Raw genomic sequence first — 13,025 nt, 5'->3', positions numbered from 1 at the left:
GAATGACGATGTGCCTGTCTCCAACACGCCTCCGCCACGCCTGCCCACACCAGCTATTGCACCGATGAGTTTGTCGACATCAGGATGACATGACCGATGAGGTACTTCACTTCCCTTGCTTGCCAGTTAATTTTACTGCCTATAGTGTATCTCTTGGATACACTCCACCGCGCTCGGATTAGACTAGGTGAGAGGAACCCCCCTACATGGGGTACGTCTTGAGTGAATTATTGGGTACGGGCCTAGCCTGTCCGTTACGTGTGAGCGCCCACGGATTTAATTTGCTCGACGTCGTAGTCGCCATCATCGCTCGGACGAGGGTCAGAAGGTCACCGTCACTGTGATCGGTCACCCAACCCGAAGCTTGGAGCTCGAGCGAAACCCTCTAATCGGGGCCTGCATGTACATCCGCCTAGGAACTTTACATCACGTAGTTTCATTACCGTAGGGAATTACCCATCGGATGACATCATCAATGACATTCGGCATCAATGTGTCTCCCCTAAAGTAGTTAATAGTAAAGCTCGTGGATGGTATCTCAGGTTAATGGATCGATCATTCAACCGGGACATGAATCAACTTGATTGACATTTAGGTATAATACCATTCAAGGGTTCTTCAGATCAATCCAGTGATTTTTTTCTCCAAAGAGCACCCACTTAGGATAAAATAGTGTTATTCTATCTTGATAATTTGATGTCCATCTGGACTATCCATCAAATAGGAATATTTAGACTATATATTTAAAGAATAGTGATCAATGTATTCTGATCTCATCATAATTCACTATGTCATTGCATGTATTCGTGGATTGTATTATAAACTTCAAAGTACAATAATAATTAACTCATATTTGATTCAACTCTGGTTCAATATAAGGAAAACAAAGGATATTTTATTCGACAAACTGAAATAAACCATAGTGGTGTGATTTGGCTTGACAGCCACATAATATCCATTAGCATGACCCCATGATGGTGGCCTAATTTAAGGTCATTCCAGCTCATATCAGTCCTTGGTAACTTCAAGCTTGGAATGATATAATCTTATTAGGATCTCTATAAAACTTTTTTCAAAAAAATTCATAAAATGTATATTTAATGAATGTTTTATTTTAACTAAAATAATTGGGGAGAGGCTCATGGTACATGAACTATGCCTTATTACTTATATTTATTTAAATAATTAAAATGCTCATGGAAATTATGGTAATGAAAATCTAATAAAGGGAATATAATGTATTCTTACATGATACAAATGATCAAAATATATTTGGATGTCATGCCAAACATACAACATGATGGATATTACATGGATATCAAGCCAAAAGCACTTCCATGAACTATGCCTTATTCATTATATTTATTTAAATAATTAAAATGCTCATGGAAATTATTGTAATGAAAATCTAATAAAGGGAATATAGCGTATCTTACATGATACAAATGATCAAAATATATTTGCATGCCATGCCAAACACACAACGTGATGGATATTACATGGATATCAAGCCAAAATCACTTCCATATCATGTTTATTTCCATTATAATAAATATTAATTCATTATTGTTCTTGTCTAATGTTTATAATAGACCTTTAATTTATCTAATTAACTTGGTGAATTTGATGAGATCATAATATAGTGATCACTTATCTCAAATATTCTGAAGATTCCTACTCAAAGGATGTTTGAGTGATACATCAACCTATACAAATGAATACTCTCATCTGATCGTATTTATATGGTAAGTGTGGTTGATCATGTGTCCATTAGTATACAGACACCAAGGACAAAAGGTGGGGTGCTCTTTAGGGAAAGAGTCCATAGAATTTATCCTTATGAATGCATGAATGGTATTATATCTAAGTGACAAACAGGTTGCTCAGTATCATAATGTATAAGTGGACCTAAAAATAGGACACCAAAATCATCCTTAGTATGGAATGAAATGTTTTGACTACGACTTACGAGTCCCCAATTATAGGAATTTATAAAAAATCTAAAATAAGGATAAATAGAGGGGTCACCCATTTTGGGTGTCCATGCTATCTAGATCTGCTCCCCTCTTTCTTCTCTACTTTGCAAAACCTCACTTCCTCAAGTATGATTGAACGTTAAGATATGCCATATCTTCAAGGAGGATAGAAGAAGTTGAAGAGGAGATCAATTGTCTCATTTATCTCATCCTAGAGGCTATCACATGAAAGGCTTTAAGAGAATATTCCAGGGAGTAAATTCAGAGTAGAATCAGTTTCATATAGGGTGAGATGATCATATAGGGTTTATTGAATCAAATTTATGAGTTTATTTCCAATTATGTTGCACGAAATGTGATTCCAAATAACCAATCAAAGCCATTAAACCCGTCACATAACACATCCTGTTCAATATTCTGGGGCATGATAAATTCATATAATGCAAGGGAGATGCTTCAAAGGATTTCTACGAAAAATATGTGATGAATGAGTGAATTGTGTTGATATTGTAGTACAGAGATCATTAGTATTTACACACAAGTTATAAATACTTTTATTCAAATATATATTTGAGAAGGACATGGAAATGTCCCAAAAGAATCTTTGAATAGTATATAAAATATACAGTAATATCTCTAAATGGTATAATTGTATCCTGTCTCAATTATTAGATGATTATGTTCAGTTTTTTACCAATTACTGTAGCGATATAGGATAGATAGTACATGATATATGTGAAAAGAGTTCATTGAATTGGTCCATATGAATCGCTAAAAGGTAATATATCTAACGTTAATCAAATTGATTCATGTCAATATTGTGCAGTTATTTCTCAGACCTAAGATACCAAAGACACCTTTTGGACGGTCCATTGTGTTTTGACTATGACTACAAGTCCCTGACCATGAGATTTGAAACTGGTGTAGCTCGAATGCAACAACAAGTCCATTAAGGCAGTTGTGTTCTCAAGATAGGATCGTGTAGCATTGATTTAAGAGGAGATTAACTCAAGGAAGAATATCTGATTAAATCCCTAACCATCATTGTGGTAATGACTCATATTCTAATGGTTACCCATGAGTGTATTAGTGTTTCTACAAATTGTTGAACATCATGAATATTCATAAATTCACATCATTCAGATGTGAGTAATTAATAAAAATTCATCAAAGTCCTTGAATGGATTTGATTTAAACAATGTCCTTGAATCTAAAATGAGTCAAGATCAATAAAAAATGATAGATGATTATAAATGAGATAAAACTGAGTATTTTAAGATAGTTATGACAGGTGATTAACATGATAGGTTATAAAATTATCCCGAATTGGAGAATCGGTTGATAATATGAATGATTTATTATGAAAAAAACAAAGTACTGACATTGGAATGGAGGAAACTAAGAGTGATTGAACATTGATGTGTTTCTAGAAATCATGATATTAAACCTTGACATTGAAAAAGGAATCTACATTTCCATGTTGAAATTAAAAAAATTTAAGAATTTCAACTTGAAAAATGAGATTTACAAGTCATGGCATTAAATTAATGCTAATCTTTTTTATATAATTTCATAAATATTTTATGTTTTATTAAATTTAGAAATGGATAGTTTTTTAAAAATAAATTGGATAAATTAAATATATTTTGGAAATTTGATAAAGTTTTTTCTTATACTTTTTACAAATTTGTACATCCATAATCTAATATTAATGATCAAAATCATTGGGTGATATCTCATCGCATGAATGAGAATCTATGAGCTATAAATGTACCAAACACAATTCATATGCTTCACACACATGAATTGCCTTCGTCATCTATACTACAAATTAAGCGACTTAATTCAGGTGTTGGATGTTCATATGATATTAAATTTAGATATATAAGATCAGATAATGATAAACAGCACTATGGCTGGTGAATTTTAACAAAATATAGGAGGCTCACATGAGAGTTGCTAAACAAAAGCAACTCATGTCAAAGTACAATTTAATTCAATTGGACAAATCAATTGATCAAGATTTATCATACTCAAATAATCTATTATATTAGCTGCAACAATGGTACTCAACTATAGGTAAATATACTACGTCAGGGTAAATTTTTTATCATACAACTATAGGGACAAAACATAAGAGCCTCATTTTACATAGACTTTAATATTGCGATGAAATAAAAAATCATCCTATTTTATTATCTAACATTCTATTCTCTAGAATGATTTAATAATTTAAAAATTAATGAAGATCTTATTTCCACTAAAGAGGTTAAAAGTTCATGTCTCATTCATTCATTATAAAATCATATAATCTAAATTCACATGTAATACACACTAATTCAATATAATGAATTTCACATAGTATGCATTAATGATGCCTTAAAACCCACATTCCATAAGTTTTACAGCATGTATTACACATGATTATAAAATGCCAATTTATTAAAGTTTTGATAAGAAAAAAGGAGGACTACTCCACATGATAATAAAATGCCACTTTATTAGAGTTTTGATAAGAAAAAAGATGGACTACTCCATATGATTATAAAATGCCTACTTGATCAGAGTTTTGATAAGAAAAAAGATGGACTACTCCACCTGATTATAAAATGCCACTTGATTAGAGTTTTGATAAGAAAATAGATGGACTACTCCACATGATTATAAAATGCCAATTTATTAGAGTTCTGATAAGAAAAAAGATGGACTACTCAACCTGATAATAAAATGCCAATTTATTAAAGTTTTGATAAGAAAATAGATGGACTACTCCACCTGATTATAAAATGCCACCTGATTAGAGTTTTGATAAGAAAAAGAATGGACTAAAATTACTTTCAAAAAATTGAATGTAAGCAGGAGGAGAAAATGGGTCCGGATCCGAACCGGGTTTCAACCCGCCATTTCTTCTCTTCTCTCGCAAGAAACGGCGATGGGGGCGACCTATAAATACCGAAGACGACAGAGAGCTCGAACTCGTCGCAGTTCTCGTCGAGGTGGAAGAAGGAGAAGCGAAGCGCTCGGCAGAAGGAGAAGAGAAGCGATCGAAAGGAGGAGGATGAGTAGCATCGGGACGGGATATGATCTCTCGGTGACGACCTATTCGCCAGACGGTCGGCTTTTCCAGATCGAGTACGCCGCCAAGGCTGTAGACAACAGCGGGTGAGGAAATCGCCGCATTCCGAGCTTAATCCTCTATTTTTCTTCGATTCTGGTCGTGATCTTTGTGTTTTTGGTTGTGATTCTTCTCGCAGGACTGTGATTGGCATCAAGTGCAAGGATGGGATTGTCATGGTAGGTTCTTTCCCTTTCTCTTCGGTGATGCTGTTTCGATTTAGTCATTTTGTGTAATATTTTGATTCTAGGGCGTGGAAAAATTGATTGCGTCCAAAATGCTGCTTGCCGGATCGAACCGGAGGATACACTCTGTTCATCGGCACGCCGGCGTGGTAAGCTGAGCCGAAATCGGTGTCAAGCGCTCTTTAATTTTTTATCGCAGTGTTGCTGTTTTGTTCATGTTCCATTATCTTTGGGAGATTTCTTTTCTGAAGGCAATCTTCCGTTTATAAAAGTGTATTTACCGTTATCTTTTTTTCTTCACTAGTGAACCTCTGCCTCGTTAGGATTCGATTCCAATGTTTGAAAATACCCAACCTTTAATATATGTGAAATATTCATGTAAGAAACAGTGAGAATTCATCGCATGAACTAATGTACATGTTATATGGCTTTATTCATAATCTTGCGAATAAGTTTTTTTTGTGTCATTGCGAAATTTGTTCTACAATTTAGAAAAACATGATCCAAATTCTTTTTCTCCCATCATTTGTCCGCAAAGGCAACTAGAGGAAATTAGCAGCGATCCTTATGAAAGTCCATATGCGCGGACTGTTGGTGAAAATACGTAAACATGACAATTCTTTCACCTAAGCATGATTACGCATTCATTCCTCTGTGATTTGTCCAATCACGTGGTTAAAGTGGGGATAAGGAATCTATTTTATTTAGTGCTTCTTAGTCATTAGTATAGGATAACCGGATGGCAAGAGTTTTTTTTTATGTGAAGTCTTCAAATCAGGATAATCAAACTTTCGCGTTTATTCTGGTAAATATCCAGGATGTCACAAAAATTCAAGATCGGAAGTGACGCATTTGTTGTCAGGATGGCCAAATTGAAGAGGTGTTATGATATGTTCTCTTGGACGATATTTTTGAACTATCAAAGAAGACGCCTGGATATTTTGACCTCAAAGAAAATCCAAGAATTTCCCAAAATAGTAATGTTCTTCCAAGAATTAGAGAAATGTGTATCGTGTTGATGTCAAGGACGAGATAGAAAATGGGGATGAATGACGGAGAAGATTGAAGAACAGATGAGACGGTGGCAAGTCGGATTGATCTTGCCACATTCTGGAACTGGAGGTTCTCTGGTTCCCGCCCAAGGTTGCCCTCCTTCAATGGACTTCAAGAAGTGGGGCATTCGTCTCGTTTTATTTATAGAGTCCTGCCCAATCCTCCTTTAGCATGTGTCCTGAAGAGCCATTTGTACCACATTGTCTTTCCAAATTTATCAGAGGGAGCTATGTATTATGTTAGGATAGCAATCAGGCCATGCTCTGGACAAAAGGGAAATAGAGACCAGATGAGATAACTAGTGAGATTATCTGAGTGGGAGGGAGGTCAAAGGGTCACAAGGTTTCCCTTTAAATCTACAATCCCAACAAGGCATTGGTCTACCTCGAATGCGTCCTTCCTTATTGATTCTCCTGGCACATGCTGCAAGTTTTGATCACGCGTAGGAACATGGCAATTTCAAGTAATTCTCTACTATGTCTTTTCTTCCTGACCCAAAAGACCACATGGTCTCCAAGTGGGAAGCTGGGGAACTGCCTCTCGATGATGTCTATGTCTTCTTAAGTAGCTTCCTCAGTTGCCATGTTCTTCCACTTGATCAAAACTTGCATCCCGTGCCTGGAGAAATGCTGGAATGATGCATTGTGAGTAGACCAGTGCCTTATTGGGATCACACATGGCATGTGGTTTCTGAAATTGTGTCTTGCTCCTGACGATCTCTTTGGATTGTGGATTCAAAGGGACACCTTGTGGTCAAAATATCGGATCTGCTTGCAATACATATAAGCGGTTTTGCCAAAGTATCTTGAACTGCCCATACTCTGAATAAGTAACAGCACATTCAGAGAAATTCCATGAGATGATCTAAGATAAACGTCTCCCAACATGACGTCCACTCCGGAACCATCTAATTAGGAATTTCCAGAGCTGGCAATAAAACCATCTAATTAGGAATCTCCATCAGTTAATACTGCTCCATAGGTTCCTCTAATATTTCCCGACATCTTTAGGGATCCTGTAGAAGGCGACCTTCGAGCCAGTCTCAAATTAACTCTGATCAAGAATAGAGCTCCGTCAGTGATGGGTTCATCATCCATTTGCATTAAATCTTCCTCTACTATGGGGTCATCTTGCACTGTGGATCAGTATGAGATTCAAAAATTTTCTGCAGCTGTGGGCTGGGTTGAATTTAGCACTGCAGTAGTAACATAATCCTTTTTTTTTAAAAAAAAAATGCCTTTTTTCCTTCCTTATCGATTATCTGAATCCATTATGTTGAACAATGTACCTTGAATTCCCTCTTCTCTCTTCTCCACAATTTCTCTATGACACTGTAGGGAAGGGAATAGAGGAGAGGAGAGGAGAAACAAGATCCAAGAAAATGAACAACTAACTTGATTGTCTATTCTCTATGGGGTTCCTTGGCTTATATAGATGCCAAGTTGTACATCCACATGGGGTAATAGTAGAAGGCCCAGTACAAGAAAGTACCAGAAATAGAAATGAATAAAAGAAAGAATGTTCCGGCTGACGCATTACCCTTGGGTTCCTCCTCCCATTGCTCCTGTTATACGGTTTCTGATACAGATTTTGTTAGACTCTTGAAGTACCTTCAATCCTGTTGTTAATATGAGGCTTGTTATTGTTCTGACTATAATGAGTTGGACGCACCGTGTAATTCGTGGTTGAGCAGTGGAGGACTTGTTTTCCAGGCTCGGTATAAAATTCCCAAGTCAACATATTTCTTCGTCGCCTTTTTCAGATGGCACCAGAGCACATGTTGTGACATGTATTTGTAGGGTTTAAGAGACCCACCTTGCCCGCCATGAGTACTGTCATAAAACTCCTTTAGAATAGACTGGATGAGTCCTGAGCTGGAGGATAAAAATAATCATTTTGTTGTGAACCTGAGCATCACGATGTTGCTGCTAATATTAGCTGTCAACTATTTTAGTTATAACCTTCGATTGGCCATCTTCATTTTCCTTGGCCTTGGTTGTCATAATCGATGATTTGAAATCAGAATACTTAAAGATTGATAGCGCATCAGTCGACATGATGTTTACCTTATTTGTACAGTACCCAAGAGTCAAACCCTATTATATGAAAGGGGGAAACTGCCTAGTTAGTTTCTTGGTAGTGTGTTGTATGTGAACCTTTAATCATCAATCTGCCAATTTAGGCAGATGGATTCAATGAAGGTAAGAGTTTAGGCGCACAACTGTGTTCTAGAGGCAGGATTTCTCTTCCGCTATTCTACATTCTGGCGTGGGAGAGAATGCTATTCTTTTTCTACATTTAACTTCCTATTCTACCCTCTCTTGTAAAGAAATGGAGGCCTTACGGCCTTTCTAAGTAAGACTTTTCGTTCTCCTTCTTACACTCTCTCTTTCTCTCTTCTGTCTCCTCCTGTAGTGCTTGGTATCTGTCATCCCTGGCTCCACCAATGTTTTATTCTCTAATCATAAAATATGCCATCATCGGCCCATGTGATATTTTGAACCCTTGGCTATGTCAGATGATTGGGTCAATTTTTATGAGTTGTTTTTTTCTAGTAAAACCTCTTGTTTTAGTGCTTTTTGATTATAAATGCCTTAATGGCATTTATGTGATCTCGCTGTGCAATTTACATGACAGTCAGTTGCTGGGTTAGCAGCAGACGGGAGGCAAATCGTCATGCGGGCCAAAACTGAGGCCACCAACTATGAAAGGTATGGCTTTTCAATCTCAGAGTTCTGGATCATGATTTTATAAAAAAAATTTGTTAACTATTTTGATTGTTCACCTGTAACAGGGCTAGCTGAAGATTTTTTAAAAAAAAATAAGAAAATCTGACCTAAGTCTATTTCCCCTCTAAATAGGTCGTAAATTTCAGTAACCATTTTCTATAATGTTCATTAATCTTCCAGCAGTGCAATCTCTTCGTTCGTGGTATGCAATCATGTACACAAGGCTTTAGCCATTGAGTTCTACCGAAGCACAAATGTTATTGAAATCTAGACCGTTAGCCAGATCCAGTTCTTTCTTTTCTTAATTTCTTTGTCACTTTTTTCTATGTAATATTTCCGTAAGGCCCTTCTTCTCTCTACTTGCGAGTATAACCCTATGAAGGTTTGTGGGTAAATGGATCTGGGCCAGGCCACGTCCATGTAACCCCTGATAGATGTTTCATTTCCTCTGTGAAACCTGAATCAAGGGCGTTGACAACTATAATCAGGTTCCATCCCGGATTCCGATAAAGACGATGTACTCTCAGTTGACGTTCAAGTTCATTTTTTTTTTTTCTAATTCCACTCAAATATAGTTTATTTAAATCCCTTTCATTCATATTTATATGAAAATAGAACCTGATTAATTCTCTTGTTGCATCCTCCTGCCTTTAATGTCTCTATTTTTCCGAAATGGAATTTAATTACTATTTAACATGCCCTTCGGATTGCAGGATATATGGTGAGCCGATTCCTATAAAAGAGCTTGCTGACCGCGTTGCCAGCTATGTACATCTCTGCACGCTCTACTGGTGGCTAAGGTAGGATTATCTATCTTAAGCTGTTTATTCATATTTCTTCAAAAAACAATTGCCAATGAATACTCAAATATTATTAAGTTCCCTCTACGCCGCAATATCCCCATCTTGACGGCATATTGTTTCTCAAGCTGTGTCGGCCTACCTTTAATTCTCAATATCGGGGGTTTTAATTGCTTTTTTTAAAAAAATTTATGTGCCCTCTTCGTTTCAGACCCTTTGGCTGCGGGGTTATAGTCGCTGGTTATGACAGGGATGGACCCCAGCTGTACATGGTTGAACCATCGGGGATCTCCTACGTGAGCATATTTTGCCTTCTATGCAGTTAAATTTAGTGAGAGGATAAAGAAAAAAATAGTTTCTTCTTGCAGATGGAAGTTTGTCTTCATATTGCCATAGACAATTGTTTTATTAATTATTGTCTACTTTAGAAATAACATCTGTAGAGTTAAATTTAGGTTTATTAATCTAAATTTATGCCAAATATTGCCTAGTGTTTTATTAATTTAGATTCAGTGAATTAAACGGGTTACTTCACAAAACATTATTATCTATAAATTTCATCATAAATTTGGAGGACATCGGTATATCCAGTGATTTATTTGCTTCGTTTGTCAAGCATGAGTTGCTCATGGATCATTGGGCTCTGATTACGCCAAAACTAGAGGCTTTACCTAAAAACCAAAGGTTGGGATTCCAGTGCTGTCGTTTTATGTGTATGGTTTTTTAGCTCGGACAGTGCATCCTAATGCATATTTAATCCCTTCATTCTTCTTTATCTAAGAAAAATGCATGGTCTTCCTGTGAAGGTATAGTTCTTTCTGAAGTGCTTTTGGCGGTGCCTTTTCTTGGTTATCTTCTTGCTAATCAAATATACTCCTAAAATTCTTTTAAAAAACAAATGTATATATATGCTCCTATAATCGCACGGCTTGCTTTTTAGTGAAAAATAAAGAATCTTATTTCGAGATAACCAAAAATTTGTCTCCAAACATACTACTTAATAATAGTCCTCTTTCAGTGCATCAGTTCTTATTCATTCTTCTCGTATTCTGATGTTATATTTACAGAAATACTTTGGGGCTGCGCTAGGAAAGGGCAGGCAGGCTGCAAAAACGTTAGTATTTTCCCTCATTTTCCTGTTTTATCTTTAATCCTCTCTGATATTAGACCTTTAATTATATACAACAGAGCTAAGATGGAGGCTTTATTTATTTTTGCTAAACAGGGAAATCGAGAAGCTTAAGTTATCCGAGCTAACATGCCGGCAAGGGGTCATTGAAGTTGCCAAAATGTGAGCTTCTGCGTTTCTTCTCTTCTCTCCTCTCTCTCAGTCTATCGACCTATCTATTTCTCATCCTCAGCAGTGTTCTTAGAGATAGAGATAGATAAGCATATCATGCATTCATGTTAGAGATAGAGAAAGAGTCAACGAGATAGGATGGGGGTTCCGATAGTTTGATAAATCAAGAAATGGACTCATGTTAGAAATGGACATAAAATCCTAGGGAGAGAGATGGAGATGGAAATAAAATGCGAGAGAGAGAGAGAGACGTTAAGATGGAGGTAGAAATAGTGATGGAGATGGATATAAGATGCTAGAGAGAGAGTCTCTTTGAGATGGAGATGAAATCTTATGGAGATGCAGATGAGATAGAAAGAGACATGTCTGATAGAGATGGGTTGGAGACATGAAGATAGATGGCTGGGTAGAGAGAGAGATGATGTATTAGTTGAGGAGAGTGATGGTTTTGTCTTGGCGTGGCAGCATCTACGGCATACATGACGAGGCCAAGGACAAGGCCTTCGAGCTGGAGATGAGCTGGGTCTGCGACGAGTCCGACCGCCAACACCAAAAGGTATTTCCCTCCTTTGATTGAAAAACTTAAGGGACGAACGATCACGCGATGAAACGGCGACCTCACGGTGCCATTCATGGGTTGCGGCGATCATGATTGCGATCAACCCACGATCATGAACAGTGATAAAAAAACTCGTTAATCACGATCGTGATCGGGAAGCAGATCGGATTGGTGAGGTTGATCGGATGGGTTGATCTGATCGGTGATCGGAGCGCCTATCAGATCTTGTGCTTTGGGGATAATTTTTAATAAAAAGGATCCCTCTATCTCTCTGTCTCTCTTTCTATTTATCTCTCTTTCTCTTGATCTATCTTTTGACAAATAATTTTTTGTATAATATTATATTGATGCAGATCATGTTCTGTCTCTCTTTGGATAATTTAGTGGCCTTTGATAATTTAGTGGTCAATTCTCTCCAAACCCTAATATTTTCTTGAAATTACAATTGAATAGAGATTCAAAATCAGACCAGACTGGCCCCTGACCCCCAATCCATAATCGGTGAAACGGATCAATGATTGCATCTTCGAAATGATCATGATTGTCAATTCAATCATGATCATCCCTTCAGATCAGATCTCAGACTCTCAATCAATCGTCAATCCCATCGACGGAGTGATCAAAGACCGCAATACAACCATGATCACGCGATCAACGATCATGCCAGACTCTTGATCAGATTATGTGATCAGCAAGATTCTTGATCTCTTTATTATTATTACTATTATTATTATTATTATTGTTGTTGTTGTTGTTGTTGTTGTTCTTTGTCAGGTCCCAGACGACCTCCTTCAACAAGCCAAAGAAGCCGCCCAAGCCGCCTTGGAAGAGATGGATGCCGACTGAGGTGCCCGACTCTAATTTCAAACTCTGGTAAGGGAAAAAATACTTTATTATTTTCTTTAGTATTTTAGAAAATACTCATCATTTCTCTTTCCCTGAAGTCCACCGATACTTAAAAACAAATATTCCTTTTTTTATTTTTTCGGGGAGTTCATAATTATTCTACTCATTTCATCGTGTTAAATCTCAATCCTAATCTATGAAGAAACGAATTTATTCGTCCTTTATTATCATAATAAAGATACCTTCATTCCTGTTTTTATTAAATTCTGCGGGACTAGCGGGGACAGAAATATTCCTCTTTTATTGCCCGAGGTGCAAAAATTATTTATCCCTTTTTTCCTCACTTAGAATTTAATGTTACCCTTCTGAGAAACACATTCTTTCGTATTTTTAATTCTTCTGGGACGCTGAAAAAATCGTTTTAGTTTTTAAGTCTAAATCAACCCGTAAGAGAAAGAAAAC

General features: G+C 36.7%; 1 protein-coding gene across 1 annotated transcript; it reads left to right on the top strand.

Annotated features, from left to right (window-relative positions):
* The first annotated feature begins 4,939 nt into the window (after positions 1–4,939).
* Positions 4,940–12,729, top strand: PAG1 (20S proteasome alpha subunit G1). Its single transcript, XM_078585035.1, has 10 exons — positions 4,940–5,138; positions 5,231–5,270; positions 5,342–5,425; positions 8,967–9,040; positions 9,772–9,858; positions 10,070–10,154; positions 10,926–10,972; positions 11,084–11,149; positions 11,624–11,714; positions 12,492–12,729. The coding sequence occupies exons 1-10, from the start codon at positions 5,035–5,037 to the stop codon at positions 12,561–12,563; spliced, it is 750 nt and encodes a 249-aa protein (XP_078441161.1). The 5' UTR covers positions 4,940–5,034; the 3' UTR covers positions 12,564–12,729.
* The last annotated feature ends 296 nt before the right edge of the window (positions 12,730–13,025 follow it).

Source organism: Wolffia australiana, chromosome 13 (genome assembly GCF_029677425.1).
Source record: "Wolffia australiana isolate 7733 chromosome 13, ASM2967742v1".
Lineage (NCBI taxonomy): Eukaryota > Viridiplantae > Streptophyta > Magnoliopsida > Alismatales > Araceae > Wolffia > Wolffia australiana.
The sequence above is the reverse complement of the archived record's forward strand: the minus strand, read 5'-3'. Positions and strand labels throughout refer to the sequence as shown.

Bases quoted from the DNA above. Each gene is read 5' to 3' on its own strand.
- PAG1 (XM_078585035.1), top strand. From the start codon at position 5,035: ATGAGTAGCATCGGGACGGGATATGATCTCTCGGTGACGACCTATTCG. The intron at 5,426-8,966 runs GTAAGCTGAGCC...TTTACATGACAG, and splicing joins TTCATCGGCACGCCGGCGTG to TCAGTTGCTGGGTTAGCAGC. The intron at 11,150-11,623 runs GTGAGCTTCTGC...TTGGCGTGGCAG, and splicing joins GTCATTGAAGTTGCCAAAAT to CATCTACGGCATACATGACG.